General features: G+C 41.9%; 1 protein-coding gene across 10 annotated transcripts in view; it reads left to right on the plus strand.

Moving 5' to 3' along the window:
• The first annotated feature begins 20,215 nt into the window (after positions 1 to 20,215).
• PDE4DIPP2 (phosphodiesterase 4D interacting protein) overlaps positions 20,216 to 23,238 on the plus strand; it is a 207,246-nt gene continuing 204,223 nt past the window's right edge. For all 10 annotated transcript variants that reach the window (XM_021690137.2, XM_044914600.1, XM_044914601.1 and 7 more), the window contains exon 1: positions 20,216 to 20,448. In XM_021690137.2, coding sequence (XP_021545812.2) covers positions 20,216 to 20,448 — 233 coding nt within the window. The remainder of the gene's footprint in view (positions 20,449 to 23,238) is intronic.

Below are 23,238 nucleotides of genomic sequence, written 5' to 3' on the forward strand. Positions count from 1 at the left end.
ACACCAAGAGGGACCTTGGCCCTACAAGGCCCTACGATGATCTTAGCACCTTTGTTTCCTTCCAGTTACGTGGCCGTGATGATCTCATAGACTTCTAGCTGTTGGCTTTCTACCAGCCTTTAGCTGGGGAGAGGTTGTATCACAATATGCTTTTGTGGAGGATGTGACTTTTGTAAATTATGTATGATACACTGCCTTTCTTATTAGTCTCCTCATTGTGACTGTGTTGTACTTCTGTTTATGGCAAAGTATTGCTGCAAAAGTAAAATTTTTAGATTTTTATATTACTCTGGGAATAGGATGTGTATTTATGTTGGCATCCATCATTTTTGTTGCCACAGATGGCAAAACCTCAGCTTAAATTACTGAATGTGTTTGGGTTTTGAACAAGTTTTACATTACTACTTGCTTTTCTTCAATATGCTCTATGAAAAAAGATAGAAAATGCTGCTGAGAAAACCTGAAAATACCAATAATATAAAAAGCCCTAATTGAACCTCTAAAATGCTTTTTACCTCTGGTAAACAGACATTATGTATTAGGTGCTATCAGATGCTTTTATAAAATTTGTATAACTTTATTTTTTTTAAGATTTTATTTATTTGTCAGACAAAGAGAGAAAGAGCAGAAGCAGGGGGAGCAGCAGGCAGAGGGAGAAGCAGGCTCCCCGCTGAGCAACAAGCCTGCACAGACTGACCCCAGGACCCTGGGATCATGACCTGAGCCGAAGGCAGACGGCAGATGCTTAACGACTGAGCCACCCAGGTGTCCCTAAAATTTGTATAATTTTTAAAAAATATTTTATTTATCTATTTATTTGACAAAGAGAGAGAGCATGCACAAGCAGGGGGAGCGGCAGGCAGAGGGAGAGGGAGAAGCAGCCTCCCTGCTGAGCAAGGAGCCCGATGCGGGGCTCAGTCCCAGGACCCTGGGATCATGACCTGAGCTGAAGGCAGCTGTTTAACCAACTGAGCCACCCAGGTGCCCCAAATTTGTATAATTTTAAACCACTTTTTGGAAGAGTAAGGAAAAAGGTCAAGAAGATAGTTTACATCCAAGGGATCAAACCATTCTGAACACCTACGAACTCAACAGGAGATCGAAGAAAGAATAGCAACAACTCTGTGAACAGAAAAGCGACCACTTTCTGGAAGGTAGGATGTGCAGAGAAGTGAATCCGAGGCGATATTCGGGAGGATAGACGACGGGGGAGGGGGCCTCCGTCCGCTGCTTTGGGAAAGTGATAGAGCAGCGGAGCACAAAATCGGGACTTTTAGAAGTCAGCTCCGCTGAGGGACGTCGATGCAGTGGCTAAGTGGGGGGTGGAACCCTTGCGGGACAGTGTGGTCTCAGGACTCTCAGGGTCACAGAAAGCCCGGGGGTGCCTGAGTGTGGCAGATCTCCCAGGGATCAGAGCGGGGAAGCCGGCTGCAGAGGCGGAGCCCAGGCGCTGGCTCTCAGCTCGGGGTTGCCATAAACCGTGATCCGAGGCACAGTTGGGCCACTGCTCCTCCAGCAGGGACCCAACAAGTGGCAGATCCGGGGAGACTCACCTTCCTCCCCAGGGAGGAGCCGCGCGGGAGTGCGCCGCAGGGATCTGCTGGGTTTGGAGACTCCACCCGGGGTCGGGTGCCAGAGATAGAAACACGCGGTCACAGGCCAGGTGAGCACGGAGTGCGGCCAGAGACCAGGGAGACAGGAGTGACTGACTGCTTTTCTCTGGGAGCTCACTGAGGAGTGGGGCCGAGTTCTCGGCTCCTCTGGGGTGGAGATTTGAAGGCCGCCATTTTCACTCTCGGCCTCCAAAGCTGTACGGAAAGCTTGCAGGGAACAAAAGCTCCCGAGAGCAAACCCGAGCAGATGACTTAGTCCAGACCGGGCAAGGGTGGGGCAATTCCGCCTCCGGCAAAGACATTTGGGAACCACGGCAACAGGCCCCTCCCCCAGAAGATCAGCGAGAACAGCCAGCCAAGACCAAGTTTACCGATCAATGAGAACGGCAGAACTCCAGTGCTAGGGGAATACTGCACATAGAATTCATGGCTTTTTCCCCATGATTCTTTAGTCTTTCAAAGTTAATTTTTTTTTAAACTGTCTTTTTTTTTTTTAATTTTTCTTTTTCCCTTTTTCAACCAACATCTTATCAACCACTTTTTAAAAAAATATTTTTATTTTTCATTTTTAGAGTCATATTCTATTCCTTCATAGTAGTTATCCTTATTTTTGGCATATATATATAAGTTTTTCTCTCTTTAAAATTCTGAGATACAGTTTCTTCTAACAGATCAAAATATACCCTAAATCTCTAGTGTATGGCTTTGTTCTAGTCTCCTGCCTGATCACATTCTCTCCCCTTTTTTTTTAAATCCTCTATTTTCTTTTTTCAAGCAACTTCTTATCAATTCCTTTTATAAAATCTTTTATAATTATCATCTTTACAGTCATATTCCATCCCTTCATCGTATTAACCCTTATTTTTGTACATATATAAGTTTTTCTTTCTTTAAAATTTTGGGAGGCACTTTCTTCTAACAGACCAAAATACACCCAAAATCTAATATGTGGCACTGATCTACGCACCAGCCTGATCATATTTGATCATATTCTGTTTTTTTTGTTTTGTTTTGGTTTTGTTTGTTTTTATCTTTATCTTTTTCTTTTTTCCCCCCTTTTTCTTTTTTCTTTCTTTCCCTTTCTTTTCCCCCCATTTCAGGTCGCTTCTGATTGTTTAGTGTATATTTTCTGGGGACGTTGTTACCCTGTTAGCATTTTGTTCTCTCATTCATCTATTCTCCTCTGGACAAAATGACAAGACGGAAAAAATCACCTCAACAAAAAGAACAAGAGGCAGTACTGACTGCCAGGGACCTAATCAATACAGACATTAGTAAGATGTCGGAACTAGAGTACAGGATGATGATTTTAAAGATACTAGCTGGGCTTGAAAAAAGCATGGAAGTTATTAGAGAAACACTTTCTGGAGAAATAAAAGAACTAAAATCTAACCAAGTCAAAATCAAAAAGGCTATTAATGAGGTGCAATCCAAAATGGAGGCTCTAACTGCTAGGATAAATGAGGCAGAAGAGAGAATTGGTGATATAGAAGACCAAATGATGGAAAATAAAGAAGTTGAGAAAAAGAGAGATAAACAACTACTGGATCACGAGGGCAGAATTCGAGAGATAAGTGACACCATAAGACGAAACAACATTAGAATAATTGGGATCCCAGAAGAAGAAGAAAGAGAGAGAGGGGCAGAAGGTATATTGGAGCAAATTACAGCAGAGAACTTCCCTAATTTGGGGAAGGAAACAGGGATCAAAATCCAGGAGGCACAGAGAACCCCCTCAAAATCAGTAAAAATAGGTCAACACCCTGACATCTAATAGTAAAACTTACAAGTCTCATAGACAAAGAGAAAATCCTGAAAGCAGCTCGGGAGAAGAGATATGTAACCTAAAATGGTAGAAACATTAGATTGGCAACAGACCTATCCACACAGACCTGGCAGGCCAGAAAGGACTGGCAGGATATATCCAGAGCACTAAATGAGAAAAATATGTAGCCAAGAATACTATATCCATCTAGGCTGTCATTGAAAATAGAAGGAGAGATTAAAAGCTTCCAGGACAAACAAAAACTAAAGGAATTTGCAAACACAACACCAGCCCTACAAGAAATATTGAAAGGGGTCCTCTAAGCAAAGAGAGAGCCTAAAAGCAACATAGACCAGAAAGGAACACAGACAATATACAGTAACAGTCACCTTACAGGCAATACAATGGCACTAAATTCGTATCTTTCAATAGTTACCCTGAATGTAAATGGGCTCAATGCCCCAATCAAAAGACACAGGGTATCAGATTGGACAAAAAAACAAGACCCATCGATATGCTGTCTGCAAGAGACTCATTTGAGACCCAAAGACACCCCCAGATTGAAAGTGAAGGGGTGGAAAACCATTTACCATGCTAATGGACACCAAAAGAAAGCTGGGGTGGCAATCCTTATATCAGACAAATTAGATTTTAAACCAAAGACTGTAATAAGAGATGAGGAAGGACATTATATCCTACTTAAAGGGTCTATCCAACAAGAAGATCTAACGATTGTAAATATCTATGCCCCTAACATGGGGGCAGCCAATTATATAAGGCAATTAATAACAAAAGCAAAGAAACACATCGACAACAATACAATAATAGTGGGGGACTTTAACACCCCCCTCACTGAAATGGACAGATCGTCTAAGCAAAAGATCAACAAGGAAATAAAGACTTTAAATGACACACTGCACCAAATGGACTTCACAGATCTATTAAGAACATTCCATCCCAAAGCAACAGAACACACATTCTTCTCTAATGCCCATGGAACATTCTCCAGAATAGATCACATCCTACGTCACAAATCAGGTCTCAACCGGTACCAAAAGATTGGGATCATTCCCTGCATATTTTTGGACCACAGTGCTTTGAAACTAGAACTCAATCACAAGAGGAAAGTTGGAAAGAACTCAAATACATGGAGGCTAAAGAACATCCTACTAAAGAATGAATGGGTCAACCAGGAAATTAAAGAAGAATTTTAAAAATTCATGGAAACAAATGAAAATGAAAACACAATTGTTCAAAATCTTTGGGATACAGCAAAGGCAGTTCTAAGAGGAAAGTATATAGCAATACAAGCCTTTCTCAAGAAATAAGAAAGGTCTCAAATACACAACCTAACCCTACATCTAAAAGAGCTAGAGAAAGAACAGCAAATAAAGCCTAAACCCAGAAGGAGAAGAGAAATAATAAAGATTAGAGCAGAAATCAGAGCAAAATGAGTCAAACAGAGAAAGACATGTATCATATGGCCTCACTGATATGAGGAATTCTTAATTGCAGGAAACAAACTGAGGGTTGCTGGAGTGGGGGGTGGGGTGGGAGGGATGGGGTGACTGGGTGATAGACACTGAGGAGGGTATGTGCTCTGGTAAGCACTGTGAATTGTGCAAGACTGTTGAATCTCAGATCTGTAGCTCTGAAACAAATAATGCAATATATGTTAAGAAAGAAAAAAAAAGAAGAAGATAGCAGGAGGGGAAGAATGAAGGGGGGGAAATCGGAGGGGGAGACGAACCATGAGAGATGATGGACTCTGAAAAACAAACTGAGGGTTCTAGAGGGGAGGGGGGTGGGAGGATGCATTAGCCTGGTGATGGGTATTAAAGAGGGCACGTTTTGCATGGAGCACTCGGTGTTATGCACAAACAATGAATCATGGAACAGTACATCTAAAACTAATGATGTAATGTATGGTGATCAACATAACAATAAAAAAATTTAAAAAAAAAGATCAGAGCAGAAATCAATGAAATAGAAACCAAAAGAACAGTAGAACAGATCAACGAAACTAGGAGCTGGTTCTTTGAAAGAATTAACAAGATTGATAAACCCCTGGCCAGACTTATCAAAAAGAAAAGAGAAATGACCCAAATAAATAAAATCATGAATGAAAGAGGAGAGATCACAACCAACACCAAAGAAATACAATTATAAGAACATATTATGAGCAACTCTATGCCAGCAAATTAGACAATCTGGAAGAAATGGATGCATTCCTAGAGATGTATCAACTACCAAAATTGAACCAAGAAGAAATAGAAAACCTGAACAGACCTATAACCACTAAGGAAATCGAAGCAGTCATCAAAAATCTCCCAACAAACAAAAGCCCAGGGCCAGATGACTTCCCAGGGGAATTCTATCAAACATTTCAAGAAGAATTAATACCTATTCTTCTGAAACTGTTCCAAAAAATAGAAATGGAAGGAAAACTTCCAAACTCATTTTATGAGGCCACCATTACCTTGATCCCCAAACCAGACAAAGACCCCATCAAAAAGGAGAATTACAGACCAATATCCTTGATGAACATGGATGCAAAAATTCTCACCAAAATACTAGCCAGTAGGATCCAACAGTACATTAAAAGGATTATTCACCAAACCAAGTGGGATTTATCCCTGGGCTACGAGGTGGGTTCAACATCCGCAAATCAATCAATGTGATACAATACATTGATAAAAGAAAGAACAAGAACCATATGATCCTCTCAATAGATGCAGAAAAAGCATTTGACAAAGTACAGCATCCTTCCTTGATCAAAACTCTTCAGAGTATAGGGATAGAGGGTACATACTTTAATATCATAAAAGCCATCTATGAAAAGCCTACAGCAAATATCATTCTCAATGGGGAAATACTGAGACCTTTCCCCCTAAGGTCAGGAACGCGGCAGGGATGTCCACTATCACCACTGCTATTCAACATAGCACACATATATAGCCACAGCAATCAGACAAGAAAAAGAAATAAAAGCCATCCAAATCGGCAAAGAAGAAGTCAAACTCTCACTCTTTGCAGATGATATGATACTTTATGTGGAAAACCCAAAATACTCCACCCGAAAACTGCTAGAACTCATACAGGAATTCAGTAAAGTGGCAGGATATAAAATCAATGCACAGAAATCAGTGGCATTCCTATACACCAACAACAAGACAGAAGAAAGAGAAATTAAGGAGTCAATCCCATTTACAATCGCACCCCAAACCATAAGATACCTAGGAACAAATCTAACCAAAGAGGCAAAGGATCTGTACTCAGAAAACTATAAAATACTCATGAAAGAAATTGAGGAAGACACAAAGAAATGGAAAAACGTTCCATGCTCATGGATGGGAAGAACAAATATTGTGAAGATGTCCATGCTACCTAGAGCAATCTACACATTCAATGCAATCCCCATCAAAATACCATCCACCTTTTTCAAAGAAATGGAACAAATAATCCTAAAATTTGTATGGAACCAGAAAAGACCCCAAATAGCCAGAGGAATGTTGAAAAAGAAAAGCAAAGCTGGCGGCATCACAATTCCGGACTTCCAGCTCTATTACAAAGCTGTCATCATCAAGACAGTATGGTACTGGCACAGAAACAGACACACAGATCAATGGAACAGAATAGAGAGCCCAGAAATGGACCCTCAACTCTATGGTCAACTCATCTTTGACAAAGCAGGAAAGAATGTCCAATGGAAAAAAGGCAGTCTCTTCAACAAATGGTGCTGGGAAAATTGGACAGCCACATGCAGAAGAATGAAACTGGACCATTTCCTTACACCACACACAAAAATAGACTCCAAATGGTTGAAAGACCTCAATGTGAGACAGGAGTCCATCAAAATCCTAAAAAAGAACACAGGCAGCAACCTCTTCGACCTCAGCTGCAGCAACTTCTTCCTAGAAACATCGCCAAAGGCAAGGGAAGCAAGGGCAAAAATGAACTATTGGGACCTCATCAAGATAAAAAGCTTTTGCACGGCAAAAGAAGCAGTCCACAAAACCAAAAGACAACCGACAGAATGGGAGAAGATATTTGCAAATGACATATCAGATAAAGGGCTAGTATCTAAAATCTATAAAGAACTTCTTAAACTCAACACCCAAAGAACAAATGATCCAATCAAGAAATGGGCAGAAGACATGAACAGACATTTTTCCAAAGAAGACATCCAAATGACCAACAGACACATGAAAAAGTGCTCAACATCGCTCGGCATCAGGGAAATCCACATCAAAACCTCAATGAGATATCACCTCACACCAGTCAGAATGGCTAAAATTAACAAGTCAGGAAATGACAGATGTTGGCAGGGATGCAGAGAAAGGGGAACCCTCCTACACTGTTGGTGGGAAAGCAAGCTGGTGCAACCACTCTGAAAAACAGTATGGAGGTTCCTCAAAAAGTTGAAAATAGAGCTACCATATGATCCTGCAATTGCACTACTGGGTATTTACCCCAAAGATACAAATGTAGGGATCCGAAGGGCTACGTGCACCCCGATGTTGATTGCAGCAATGTCCACAATAGCCAAAATGTGGAAAGAGCCAAGATTTGCATCGATAGATGAATGGATAAAGAAGATGTTGTAGCTATATACAGTGGAATATTATGCAGCCATCAAAAGGAATGAAATCTTGCCATTTGCAACGACGTGGATGGAACTGGAGGGTGTTATGCTGAGTGAAATAAGTCAATCAGAGAAAGACATGTATCATATGACCTCACTGATAGGAATTCTTAATCTCAGGAAACAAACTGAGAGTTGCTGGAGTGGTGGGGGGTGGGAGGGATGGGATGGCTGAGTGATAGACATTGGGGAGGGTATGTGCTATGGTGAGTGCTGTGAATTGTGCAAGACTGTTGAATCACAGATCTGTACCTCTGAAACAAATAATACGTTATATGTTAAAAAAAAAAAAAAGATAGCAGGAGGGGAAGAATGAAGGGGGGAAATCGGAGGGGGAGATGAACCATGAGAGACGATGGACTCTGAAAAACAAATTGAGGGTTCTAGAGGGGAGGGAAGTGTGAGGATGGGTTAGACTGGTGATGGGTATTAAAGAGGGCATGTTCTGCATGGAGCACTGGGTGTTATATGCAGACAATGAATCATGGAACACTACATCAAAAACTAATGATGTGATGTATGGTGATTAACATAACATAATAATAATAATTTAAAAAAGAAGATAGTTTATATCCAGGTTAGACTGGATACAAATACCATTTACCACACATTGCAACAGAGGCATTTTATGTTTTGTTTGTTTTTAAGTTGATCTTTGTAACTGTTGTAGCTTTGTAATTGAAATTTGTCTCAAATGGAATTTTATGGAGGTTTTGGGGTTTTGGTGGGAGGATGCTGGTGTGGAGACAAATTTTTATTTAACAAATTACAAATGAATAAGGGGATATTACTACTAATCCATAGAAATAAAAAGGATTATGAGGAAATATAATTAATAATTGTATACCAACAAATTAGATAAACTGGATGAAATGGACAAATTCTGGGGCAGCTGGGTGGCTCAGTCGTTAAGTGTCTGCCTTTGGCTCAGGCAGTGATCCCAGGGTCCTGGGGTGAAGCCCCGTGTCTGGTTCCCTGTTCAGCGGGAAGCCTGCTTCTCCATCTCTCCCACTCTCCCTGCTTGTGTTTCCTCTCTTGCTGTCTCTCTATCTGTCAAATAAATAAATAAAAATCTTAAAAAAAAAAAAAAACAGAAATGGACAATTTCTGAGAAAGACACAAGCTACCTGAATTGATTCATGAAGAAATAGAAAACCTGACTAGACCTATAACAAGTAAAGAGAATGAATTAATAATAATGGTAATAATAATGATAATGATAATGATAATACCTCCCACAAGGAAAAGTCCAGGTCTGGAGAGCTTAATTTGTGAATTCCAGAAAATGTTTAAAGAACACTAATGCTGGGATGCCTGGGTGGCTCAGTCAGCAGGGAGCCTGATCTCTCTCTGCCTGCCACTCTCCCTGCTTGTGAGCTCTCTCTTTCTCTGACAAATAAATAAATAAAATCTTAAAAAACAAAACAAAACACTAATGCTTTGCAAACTCTTCCAAAAAATATAGAAGAGAACTGCTCCCAACTCATTCTATGAGACCAATATTACTCTGCCACCAAAACAAAACAAGGACTTCACAAGAAATGAAAACGACAGGGTGCCTGGGTGGCTCAGTTGGTTAAGTGACTGCCTTCGGCTCAGGTCATGATCCTGGAGTCCCAGGATGGAGTCCCGCATCGTGCTCCCTGCTCAGCAGGGAGTCTGCTTCTCCCTCTGACCCTTCCCCTTCTTTTGCTCTCTCTCTTTCATTCTATCTCTCAAATAAATAAATAAAATCTTTAAAAAAAAAAAAGAAATGAAAATGACAGACCAATATACCTTATAGTAGTGAACTTTTCCCAGCAACACATTAAAAGGATTATACATCATGACCAAGTGGAATTTATCCGAAGAATGCAAGATTGCTTCACTCTATGAAAATCAATAAATGTAATATACCATATTAATAGAATAAAAGACAAAACTCGCATGATTATCTCAATGAATGCAGAAAAAGCATTCAAGAATATCTAACATTTTTTCCTGTTAAAAACAGTCAGGCAACTAGGAATAGAAGGGATCTTCCTTGGAGCTAGCCAAGCTACTCATGCTGTTTGACAAAGTCCAAGTATGGGGGACGATCCTGAAAACAGGAGACTCCACAGCTGGCTCCTGCTATTTTCTTTCATTTTGTTTATGGCAACCTTTATAATTGTGGGAATATTTCTGGGGTTTCATGATAAATTGACTACTCATCTTAGTTACGCCTATCTAAGCAATCATAATGAAACTAATTCCACGAGGCCCCCTAGGTGCCTCAGAAGTGGCAAGATTCTAAGAAAGGAACAGCTCAGGCTGTTCCACAGTTCACTATATTTCCTGCGCTATAGAACAAAATAGCAAGACGGTCACACTCTGTCTAGCACCTTTCTCTTTGCGTATTGTTTTTTAGTTTTAGCAAAAGTCAATAAGCGGAAATCAATAAAGGTCATGTTAATCATTACAAAGGAAAAATAAAAGAAGGCTATGTCTGTAATAAAAAAAATTATCTAAGATTATCTCAATCAATTGTAAAAAAACATAATCACATGTTACGAAAGTATGGAAAAACAAAAAAATCCTAACATATAAATAAAGTTCCTCCAAGGCTGTCGGGAGGAGATGCTTGCAACCTGATCCTGTGTCTGTGTCTCCTCATTCGCCGACGCCGTCCTTTCCTACGAGAGACCCACCTCGGCTGGAGCTGGACTCCGGCACTTCCTCAACCTGATAAATGACATCTATGAAAAACTCACAACTAACATTGTACTTAAAAGTGAAACATTGAAAGCTCTTCCTCCAAGATTGGAAACAGTACAAAGATGTCCACTCTCACCACTTCTACTCAACCTTATACGTGAAGTTCAAGCCAGGGCAATCGGGCAAGAAAAAGAAATACAGGCACTGAAATTGGAAAGAAAGAAGTAACACTAAATCTATTTGCTGATGACTTGATCTTGTATATAGAAAATTCTAGGGGCGCCTGGGTGGCGCAGTTGGTTAAGTGGCCTACTCTTGGTTTTGGCTCAGGTTGTGATCTCAGGGTGCTAGGACTAAACACCATGTCAGGCTCCACATTGAGCATGGAGTCTGCTTAAGACTCCCTCTCTCCCTCTCCCTCTGCTTCTCCCCTGCTCATGCTCTCTCTCTCTAAAACAAATAAATAAATCTCTTGAAAAAGAAATTCTAAAGAATCCACAAAAAATAGAATAAGTGAATTTATCAAAGTTGTAGGATACAAGATCAATATGCAAAAATCAATTGTATTTCTATGCACTAAAAATGAACAATCCAAGATAAAATTAGGAACACAATTCCATTTACAACAGCAGAAAAATAAATGAAATATTTAGGTAATTCTAACAAAAGGAGTATAAGATTTATAGACTGAGAACTATAAAACACTGTTGAAAGAAATTAAAGAAAACCTAAATAAGTGGAAAGACATCCCGTGTTCATGGATTGAAAGATTTAATGGGGTTAAAAGAAAAATAATTCCAGGGAGTGCCTGGGTGGCTCAGTTGTTAAGAGTCTGCCTTCAGCTCAGGTCATGATCCCAGGGTCCTGGAATTGAGTCCCACATCGGGCTCCCTGCTCGGTGGGAAGCCTGCTTCTCCCTCTCTCATTCCCCCTGCTTGTGTCCCTCTCTCTGTCAAAATAAATAAATAAAATCTTTTAAAAAAATAACAATAATTCCCAAATAACTGTTAAAATAACAATAATTGCATGTTCATTACAATCCATATCACAATCCCAGCTGGGTTTTGTTTGTTTGTTTGTTTGTTTTTTAGAGAGGGGGAGAGAGAGGGGCTAAGGGCAGAGGGAGAGGGAGAGAATCTTAAGCAGGCTCCATGCCCAGTGCAGAGTCCAACATTAGATAATTGCAAAATATAATGAAAATAAGATACCATCATAAACCTATTAGAATGGCCATCTACAAGCTAGAAATCCAGAATAGCTGGTAGTATAGCTCCAGTCTGAGTCTGAAGGCCTAAGAACTACTATTTCCTATTCCATTTACCAAGCTAAATTATTAACCTGTTGTTATCTAACATAGTACACTAAAAATCATGTAGTGAAATAAAATGTCAAGAGAAACACACTAAAATTATACAATATCAGAAGATACTTCAAATTTGGATATTAACCTTTTTTCATTACCAAGTTTCCAGGAGAAAAAGTAAGAGATTAAATCCCCTCCCATTTATATATTAAACCCCATAGAAAATCCAGACTCCTTACCACTCACAGAAATTATAATGCAAAAATGTTATTCTGAAATTATTTATTCTACTCAGTCTCAGCCAGCAGAATTCTTTTTTAATTTTTTTTAAGCTTATTTATGTATTTAAGTAATCTCTACACCCAACATGGGGCTTGAACTCATGACCCCAAGATCAAGAGTTCCATGCTCTTCTGACTGAGTCAGCCAGGTACCCCCAGAATTCTCTTTTTAAATTTTTATTTATTTTAATTTGTTTTATTATTTCTTTATTTAATTACAGTATACTTAACATACAGTGTTATATTAGTTTCAGCTGTACAATATTGTGATTCAACAATTGTACACATTACTCAGTGCTCATCATGATAAGGGTACTCTTAGTCCCTTTCACCTATTTCATATCCCCCACCCACCTCCCTTCTGGCAACCATCAGTCTGTTCTCCATATTTAAGGCTGTTTTATATTTAAGTCTGACATTTTTCTATGTCTCTTTTTTTTTCTGTTTGTTTTGTTTCTTTTTCTTTTTTTTAAGATTTTTTTAAGATTTATTTGAGAGAGAGTGAGCTCACGAGTGGGGGGAGGGGCAGAGGGAGAGACTCTCAAGCAGACTCCCTGCTGAGCATGAGCCAGATATGGGGCTATATCCCATGACCCATGAGATCATGACCTGAGCCAAAACCAACAGTCAGATACTCAACCAACTGAGCCACCCAGGTGCCCTGTGTTTGTTGTTTCTTAAATTCCATATATGAGTGAAATTATATGGTATTTGTCTTTCTCTAACTGACTTATATCACTTAACATTATATGCTCTAGATCCATCCATGCTGTTGTAAATGGCAAGATTTCATTCTTTTTTATGGCTGAGTAATGATCCATGGTATGTGTGTATATGTGTGTGTGTATATATCTATATACCACATCTTCTTTACCCATTCATTTATCGATGGACACTTGGGTTGCTTCCATATTTTGTCAGCCAGCAGAATTCTTTTTTTTTTTTAAGATTTTATTTATTTATTCATGAGAGACAGAGAGAGAGAGGCAGAGGGAGAAGCAGGCTCCCAAGGAGCAGAGAGCCTCATGCGGGACTCGATCCCAGGACCCTGGGATCATGACCTGAGCCGAAGGCAGACGCTTAACCATCTGAGCCACCCAGGCGCCCAGCCAGCAGAATTCTTAATCAGGTGCCTGGGTAGAATCAGGATTCTTTCATCGGCTATAGCTTCAGCTGTTTTTACTAGATATTTTCTGTAGTATCATTAGGTTGGATTGATTCAATCAAAATTTCTGATGTCTCTCACTTTCAAACAACACAAAATGTAATAGGACACTTAAAATTAACAAAGCCAAAAAAAAAATTTAAGTCAATTCCAAGGCCGTAGAGCTACCCAAACAAAATTATATCAGAACCCAGTTTAGGGATGCCTGGGTGGCTCAGTCGTTTAAGCAGCTGCCTTCATCCTGGGTCATGATCCCAGGGTCCTGGGACCGAGTCCCACATCGGGCTCCTTGCTCAGCAGGGAGCCTGCTTCTCCCTCTCTCTCCCTCTGCTTGTGCTCTCTCTGTCAAATAAATAAAATCTTAAAAAAAAAAAAGAACCCAGTTTAATTCTTGGGATAACTCAGAACCACATAGCTGTTTCCAAACATCATAGCAGAAATTCAATGTTGGGTAGAGAAAGAAGAGAAAACCTTTTCAGTTTAAGCCTCTCTGGCTTACCAATCATTTTATGCCAGTTATCTGAACCTGTGACTTGTAAACGTAGTTTCAATTGTTTACGGTACTGTGTTTAATATGTGGCAGGTGGAGGTGGAAATCCCCTTTAGAAATCATTTCCTCTTTTGGAGTAGGACACTTGAGATCTTCCTGCCTTGTTATACAAAATTTAGAAATTTACAAGTTGGCAGTCTCAGTTTAGTTACTAACTACGGTTTAATGAGCTTATTGATTTTCCACCAACAAATCAAACCTATTCATTTTCATTTCCCCCTTTCCACTCCTTTTTCTGACACCCAAGGGCTGATTTGAGTATACACTCTGTTTAGTGACATAATTTCCATCCTTTCTTGTGTGTGTTTCTTTTCAGCCCCTGCACAATGACTCCTGCCACTGTATAAAAGCTATGGAGTTGATTAGGTCTATGAGAACTGCCTCCTGGTCAAGATTTTCCCCTTTGTTTCAATCCAGAATTACCTTCATCAAATTTCTAAATTGCAACTGCTTCTATTATTTCTGAGATATATTGGTGATTTATTCTACTTGCTGTTTGCTAACCTTCTGGAACCTGACAAGGCAATGTCTTTTATCAGTTTTAGAAAATTCTTGGTCTTTATCTCCTCAAGTATTGCTTCTAGCCCATTCTCTGTCTCGTCTCTCTGAAGGACTACAATTACACATATAATATACCTTTTGACTGTATTCCAAATGCCTGTTATGCTCTGCTCTTCCCTCCCCCCTTTTCTGTCCTTCATTTTGGAATTTTTTATTGACCTATCTTCCACTTCATGGATGCCGATTTCTGCTGCATTCAAACTACTGTTGAACACACCAATGGGTCTTACTTCCAATTATTGTATTTTTATTTTTTTAAGATTTTATTTATTGATTTGACAGAGAGAGACACAGCGAGAGGGGGAACACAAGTAGGGGGAGTGGGAGAGGGAAAAGCAGGCCTCCCGCGGAGCAGGGAGCCTGATGCGGGGCTCAATCCCAGGGTCCTGGGATCGAGTGCTGCATCAGGCTCCCTGCTCAGTGGGGAGTCTGCTTCTCCCTCTCCCTCTCCCCTCTGCTTGTGCTCCCGCATGCTCTCTCTCTCTCTCAAATAAATAAATAAAATCTTTAAAAAAACAACTTTTCTCCTCATGTTTAGTCATTTGGATTTGGATTTAGCATGCCTCTTAATTTTATGTAAGATTTTTGACATTGTGGAGCAAAAAACTGTAGAGGTTGTGGATGATGTTATCTAACTCCATAGAGTTAAGTTTTGTTCTGGTAGGCATAAAGAATACCAATGGATCACTTTGATTCTGTAAAGACTTGGCTTTAAGCTTTGTTAGATCGATTCTTATTTCAGTACTGTATTGCCCTTACTCTAAGAGTGCAACATTTTTGAGTCTCAACTGAAAGCCCTGGATGTCTCTTTACCTTGGAGAGGTTTGAAATCCAAGTTGTATTAGTGTTACAGGATTTTTTTGTCTGTGTTGGTGCCCACAGTTCTTGGTCATGCTGCTTCAAAGAATGAAGTAGTAGACTGGACAGAGTGGTGGGCAGGAAAGGAAGGTTTATTGAGGGATAGCAAAATGATAGTACAAAGCTCCCAACAACACGAGGCTTGCCACCGGAGTTTCTAAATATCGGGGTTTTTATGGGCTTGTTGGTGGGCCATTTTATTTATTTATTTTTTTATTATGTTATGTTAATCACCATACATTACAATATCATTGGTTTTTGATGTAGAGTTCCATGATTCATTGTTTGCGTATAACACCCAGGGCTCCATGCAGAACGTGCCCTCTTTAATACCCATCACCAGGCTAACCCATCCTCCCAACCCCCTCCCCTCTGAACCCTCAGTTTGTTTCTCAGAGTCCATAGTCTCTCATGGTTCATCTCCCCCTCCGATTGCCCCCCCTTCATTCTTCCCTTCCTGCTATCTTCTTCTTCTTCTTTTTAACATATGATGTATTATTTGTTTCAGAGGTACAGATCCGTGATTCAACAGTCTTGCACAATTCACAGCGCTCACCATAGCACATACCCTCCCCAATGTCTATCACTCAGCCACCCCAACCCTCCCACCCCCTACCACTCCAGCAACTCTGTTTGTTTCCTGAGATTAAGAATTCCTCATATCAGTGAGGTCATGTGATACATGTCTTTCTCTGATTGACTTATTTCACTCAGCATAATACCCTCCAGTTCCATCCACGTTGTTGCAAATGGGAAGATTTCATTCCTTTTGATGGCTGCATAATATTCCATTATATATAGCTACCACATCTTCTTTATCCATTCATCTATGGATGGACATCTTGGCTCTTTCCACAGTTCGGCTATTGTGGACATTGCTGCTATAAACATCTGGTGGGCCATTTTAATATGACTAACCCTCCATGCGCCTATCATCCAATCAGGTTTTTGTCTTCTATCTATCACATGGGAAAGGGTGGAGGGCTCCTTCCAGGGTGGTGTAAAATCCTTTTAAGGGTGACTTCCTCTTAGGGCGGGGCCCCTTGTCCCTGCCTGTCTACCTTCCAACTATCCTTCGTCATTAGGTGCTGAAATCTCTACTTGGCTCATTAGCCTCTAAACTGCTGTTTTCTGGTGTGTGTATGTGTCTAATCTTGCTTTGTGCATGTTGGGCTTTACAACTGGACACTACCCTGAGGAGAATTTGCACTAGATTTTTTAAAAAGATTTTATTTATTTATTTGTCAGAGACAGAGAGTGAGCACAAGCAGGGGTAGAGGCAGACAGAGGGAGCCCAATGCGGGGCTTGATTCCAGGACCCTGGGATCATGATCTGAGCCACAGGCAGACACTTAACCAACTGAGCCACTCGGGTGTCCTTGCACTAGATTATTGAACTACATCTCTGCCATTCTTCTTTCTCTGGGAGTGCTCCCTCAAGTCCCAGCCACTTTAGCAGCTCTGAACTTTGACCTTTGACTCTTCAGCCCAGTAATACTGCCAGCTTTTACTTGGACTTTATATTTTAGGACTTGATTGGAAAATCCCCTCAGGAGAAAAATTTTAGGGTGAATATGGAGCCCACTTCATGTTCTTCTCCTCTTTCAGGATCATAGATTCAAGCCCTTACTGCTTTGGTTACTCTTTCGTTTCTTCAAAGAGTTGTTTTGATGTTTTTCTATATTTATAAACATTTATATATTCTATTCTATCCTACCCCCCACCCAGAGGGGAAGTTAGTCTGATGCATGCTCTTTCATCCTAAATGGAACTGGAAGCTCCAGCACTTCTTACCTCTTGAGTTTGCAGTACTTTCACTGACCTATTTATTTGCCTGAACCAATGAAGATGGCATATTCTCTTTAAATTAAGGAACCTCGGGTGCCTGGGTGGCTCAGTCAGTTAAGCGTCTGCCTTCGGCTCAGGTCATGATCCCAGCATCCTGGGATCAAGTCCCGTGTCAGGCTCCCTGCTTATCAGGGAGCCTGCTTCTCCCTCTCCCACTCCCCCTGCTTGTGCTCTCTCTCTCTCTCTGTCAAATAAATAAATAAAATCTTAAAAAAAATAGGGCGCCTGGGTGGCTCAGTTGGTTAAGCGACTGCCTTCAGCTCAGGTCATGATCCCATGGTCCTGGAATCGAGCCCTGCACCGGGCTCCCTGCTCTGCGGGGAGCCTGCTTCTCCCTCTCCCACTCCCCCTGCTTGTGTTCCCTCTCTCGCTGTGTCTCTCTCTGTCAAATAAATAAATAAAATCTTTAAAAAAAAATCTTAAAAAAAATAAATTAAGGAACCTCAAAAAATTAATTAAGGAACTTCATTCCTTTTATTTTGTATATTAGATCAAATCTCCTATCTGTCTGTGGGCAAAGCCAAAGTCAGACTGCTAAGACACCAACTTCAGCTAAGTAATAGGATAAGAAGTCTGACTGCAGAGAATGACATGGTAAAGAATGAATGGAGGGGGTTGGGCGTCTGCCTTCCGCTCAGGTCATGATCCTACAGTACTGGGATCGAGCCCCGCATTGGGCTCCTTGCTCATCGGGGAGCCTGATTCTCCCTCTACCTCAGCCTGCCTCTCCCCCTACTTGTGCTCTTTCTCTCTTTGTCAAATAAATAAAATCTTAAAAAAAAAAAAAAGAATGAATGGAGGGGCACCTGGGTGGCTTGGTCAGTTAAGCATCTGCCTTAGGCTCAGGTCCTGATCCCAGGGTCTTGGAATGGAGCCTTGCCCCGCCTTGGGCTGCCAGCTCAGTGGGAAGCCTGCTTCTCCCTCTCTCTCTCTGCCCCGCCCCGTGCTTGTGCTCTCTCGCACACTCTCTCTCTCTCTCTCAAATAAATAAATAAAATCTTTAAAGAAAAATGAATGGAAGTCAGGAAGTATAGCTATCAAATGCATACAGTGTGTTTAAGCAAGTTGGTTAATGAAGGGAAGCCAGAGATATGGTAGGTAGAGGTGGGAGGACCTTATTTTCAAGATGAGGAGACTTGAGCATGCTTATAAGAGTGGGGGTGGACCATGGGGTGCCGGGGTGGCTCAGTCGGTTGGGCGACTGCCTTCGGCTCAGGTCATGATCCCAGGGTCCTGGGATGGAGCCCCACATCTGGCTCCCTCCTCAATGGAGAGCCTGCTTCTCCCTCCCCCTCTTGCCCCTCCCCACTGCTCATGCTCTCTCTCTCTCTCTCACTCTTGCTCTCTCTTTCTCTAATAAATAAATAAAATCTTAAAGAAAAAAAGAGGGGGTGGACCTAAAGGAGAAGGCAAAGCCAAAGATACAAAAACAACGAAAGATAATTAAGAGATAATTAAGAATTCTAGAAGAGATGGGAGTGGTAGGGTAAATTGCCCAGGTAAAATATACTGGGGGGCAAACAGAGGTAAAGATACAGATTAAAGTTTGAAAGAGAGAATGAGATACCTGATAGTGTCATTTTCTGGAGACATTTGGAATCATGCTAAGAGGGAGCACTTAAGATAAACAGTAAAGAAGTAGAATTAAAGGGGAGGGGGTGGGAGGATGGGTTAGCCTGGTGGTGGGTATTGAGGAGGGCACATTCTGCATGGAGCACTGGGTGTTATGCACAAACAATGAATCATGGAACACTTCATCTAAAACTAATGATGTAATGTATGGGGATTAACATAAGAATAAAAAAAAAAGAAAAAAAAAAAAAAGAAGTAGAATTAAAGACTGGATGAGGTGAATGAGTGAGAGAGATAAGTTTCTGACCACTCCCAAGTTTGGGGCTTGGGCAACTGGGTGGATGATAGTGTTGGGTTAAAAAAAAAAAAAAAAAAAAAAGCAGAGGCCTGAACAGCAGACTTGGGAGGAAAAGGTGTTAAGGTAAGTTTCTTTGTTTACACTGAATCCATCAATAGTCCATACTGACTTTTGTCTATAAACTTTGGGGCCCATAGTGCCTACTCCAAAGATGAACCCCTGTTGCAAGTCTTGTTTATATAGTGTAGCAAGAAGCATTCTGCTTTGCTGGATCCTGACTAGCTTCTGTTCTTAAAGGACACTGGAATATAAAAAAAGGCTTTTCAGAACGAACATTAAGTGGAGGATTTATTTGACCTATGAACTGTTTTTTAACCATGAATTCATCCCCTTTATGGATACCAAGCTATATATACTTTACTATGAATTCTTCACGAAAAACGGAAATCAGAAAGTCTCAACGGAAAGGAAAACTGAGGTTATTTAGGAGAAGGGTTTTTGTTTTATTGTTTAACAACAACTAAAGGGAAAGTTGAGAGGGGGAAAAAAAGATTTTAAGAGAGAAAGGGAGAAACGGGGTTAGCCAACGGCCCGGAGAAGTAGTGTAATGTAAAATGGAAGTAGACCGAAGTAAAATTCTACTTCGAAGTAGAATAATGTAAAATGGAAGAGGCTGGCTGAGTTGGAGTGAGGAGGAAGACACAACCCAGGAAAATATGGGGAGAGGGAGTTAGAAAAGGAGAAACTTTTAAGGTTGGAAATTGAGGACGGTGACAATGGAGCGGATAGAAGACAAAAAAGAGTGCCATCCGGGAATGAAAAGGTTTCCAGGTTGAGGTAGCGGGTGGAGAGAGAATGGGCTGATGAGAGGGTGAAGAGGCAGCGGCGGGTGTTTGTGCGCCAGGGACAGAAGCAATCTGGGCGGAGCAGGTGACAGAGGCAGCCGCGGAGGAGGCCTGGTCCTTCCAGGTTTCCGCCACCATCCATGCCCGGAGGATGCTCCCTGGCAGTGCGGGAAGACCGTAGGAAACGCAAGCAGGGACGGTAACCCGGACTGGAGCGGCCGGGCCCAGGAAACCCATGAAGAGGACCGAGAGCGGGTCCTGCTGCCACCGCCCCTGCGACTGCAGCTGCTGCTGCCGCGCGTCCCGCCGGGCGCACCGCGCGCCTTACTGCTCCGGGGACGCCGCGCGAGCCCCACAGCCCTCGCCGCAGTCTCCCGGCTGGGAGCGACGGCAGCCCGAGCCGGCCGGGAGCTGGGCAGCGGCGGCCGAGGAGGAAGAGGCAGCGGCGGCGGCCGCACCCTGGATGAGGTGAGAGCACCGCAGGAGCTCTGCGGGAGCCCGGGAGCCCGCGGTCTGCGCCGGGATTGGCTGCGCGCGGGGCGCTGGGCAGGAGCACGGCGCCCGGGGCTGGGACCTAGGGCGGCTGGAGATCCCGGCGCCTACGAGGGGTGGGCGCCGAGTGACCTCAGCTTGGAGAGGGTTGGGGGGCCCCGGGGAGAGGGTCTGCGGGGGCTGAAGCGGCTGGTGGCCGGGGAGAGAGGGGAAGAGCCAGTGGGGGAGTTGCCTAGAAATAAAGGTGTGGCGCTGGATCGTACCGGACTGAGGCTTGGGAAACGCGTCTCGCTCCCGAGGTCTTCGCTTGATGTGTGTAGACACCCGCTTTGTTGGTGCAGATGAGGTCGAGGCTATGCCTGTTGGGTCGAGTCGAAGGAGAGATGAACACATGATGCAGAAGGCCGTGCCTGGGTGGAAGCATTAGGGATAGCAAAAGAAGACAGAGGATCAGGAAATGCGCGCGGGTGTTCAATTGAAGGAGTACCCGCTGCTTTATCTAACACCCCCCCTTTTTTTATACATATACTTTTTATTTATCTAAGATACAGACAGCAGGGTGGGGGTTGGTGATGGTTCTTTCTTTCTAGGCTAGGTCTCTTCCCCTACAGAGCTGGAGCCATGCCTGTTGGCCGGATGAGGCTGTGCAGGACAAGCTCCATTTAAACTCAGCCCCTTCCTTTGCGTTGAGATGGAAGACTGGACAGATTAGGCCTGCATTTTCGTCATGTAGCATCAGCAGGACAAAAATCTGCCATGCATATGATTTTTCGGAGAAGAGACAGATTGTGCTACTGCCTTTTTTGAAATAAGCATTTCTTGGCTTAGCATTTTTAGCTTACTCTTTTATGAGAACCCAGTACTCATAACTCATACTACAAGGCAATCGTGTCTTCAGTCTCTAAGCTGCCATTAACTAACTGGGATATGAAAAAAGGAACTTCATTTCTCTAGGCCTCAGTTTCCCATGTATAAAAATCACAATCTTTTGAGGATTAATTACAGAACTAAATATTAATGAAAACTGTTCCCCGTGTTTAGGACTGTGCTTTATTTGTAAACTAGGAAACTAGTTTATTCACACTTAATTGTATTTATTCATCACACTGTCCACTGTGAGAAAACAGAGTCAAAGACATTCAGTTAACAGTGCTTAAAGGAATCACATTTCTATTAAGAAACCCATAAGAAAAATGACTGCTTTTAAGGAGTTGAGGCAACACCCAAAACTAATATAACATTGTCTGTTAACTAACCAGAATTAAAATAAAAACTTTAAGAAAAGGGGGGTGCCTGGGTAGCTCAGTTGGTTAAGTGTCTGCCTTCTGCTCAGGTCCTGATCCCAGGGTCCTGGGTTGGAGGCCCATGTTAGGCTCCCTGCTCAGCAGGGAGTCTGCTTATCTCTCTCCCTCTTCCCCTCCCCCATGTTCATGCTCAGGATCTCTCTCTCTCAAATAAATAAATAAAATCTTAAAAAAAAAAAAAAAACTGGGGCACCTGGGTGGCTCGGTTAAGCACTGGACTCAAGATTTTGGGTCAGGTCAAGATCTCAGAGTCCTGAGATACAGCCCTGTGTTGGCTCCGCCCTGTATCCATTTGTTTGTTTGTTTGTCTATTTTTTTTTTAAAGATTTTATTTATTTATTTGAGAGAGAGCACATGAGAGGGGGGAGGGTCAGAGGGAGAAGCAGACTCCCTGCCGAGCAGGGAGCCCGATGCAGGACTCAATCCCGGGACTCTAGGATCATGACCTGAGCCTAAGGCAGTCACTTAACCAACTGAGCCACCCAGGCTCCCTGTTTGTCTATTTTTAAGTAGGCTCCACGCCCACTTAAAGTGGTGCTTGAGATCAAGAGTGCATGCTCTACCAACTGATCTAGCAGGGCACTCCTTTACTTTCAAAACCATACCTGTTTATCTATATAGTATTAGAGGTTTATGAGTATTAGAGGCTTGTACTTGGGTAGGGGTGTTTTTGGTGTCCAATTTTCCAACTATCAAATCAACTAAAAAATGGAAGAAAACACCTTTGCACATAATCGGGATTCAATTTAATTCTGTTATTTATTGAGCAACAATGGTGGAGGCCAGTACAAAACTAGATGCAAAACTACCCTCAAGTAGGTCAGAATCTGTGGTTTGTAAACTATGCTCATCTAACTATAGTATGAAGTGCTGTAGCAGAAAGATGAACTGTGGAAAGGATAAATAAACAAACAAATAAATGAAAGGAAAGCAGACTTCAGGGAAAGCAGACTGTGTCCCAAAAGGTCATACAAAGTGACGTTATCTTGGAAAATATATTAGAATCTGGTCTTTACCTTGTTGAGTTTGTTTCTCAGGCTGGTATTAAATCCACAAGACTACTATATAAACCCAGAAAGGCAAATTATTATAATGAGGATTTATTATCAAAAATTAAAATGAGGGGGGCGCCTGGGTGGCTCAGTTGGTTAAGCGACTGCCTTCGGCTCAGGTCATGATCCTGGAGTCCTGCATCGGGCTCCCTGCTCGGCAGGGAGTCTGCTTCTCCCTCTGACCCTAACCCCTCTCATGTACTCGCTCTCTCTCATTCTCTCTCTCTCAAATAAATAAATAAAATCTAAAAAAAAAAAAATTAAAATGAGGATTCTCACATCTCAGGGAACTAGACCCTCTTCTGTTGCTTAGTGAGGTCTCTTGGCATACTCGCTGTGTTTGAAAAACAAATTATAAGCAAAAGGTTTTTTGTAAAATGAATTTAGAACAAGGGAAAATAATCAGTGCA

Source organism: Neomonachus schauinslandi, chromosome 4 (assembly GCF_002201575.2).
Source record: "Neomonachus schauinslandi chromosome 4, ASM220157v2, whole genome shotgun sequence".
Lineage (NCBI taxonomy): Eukaryota > Metazoa > Chordata > Mammalia > Carnivora > Phocidae > Neomonachus > Neomonachus schauinslandi.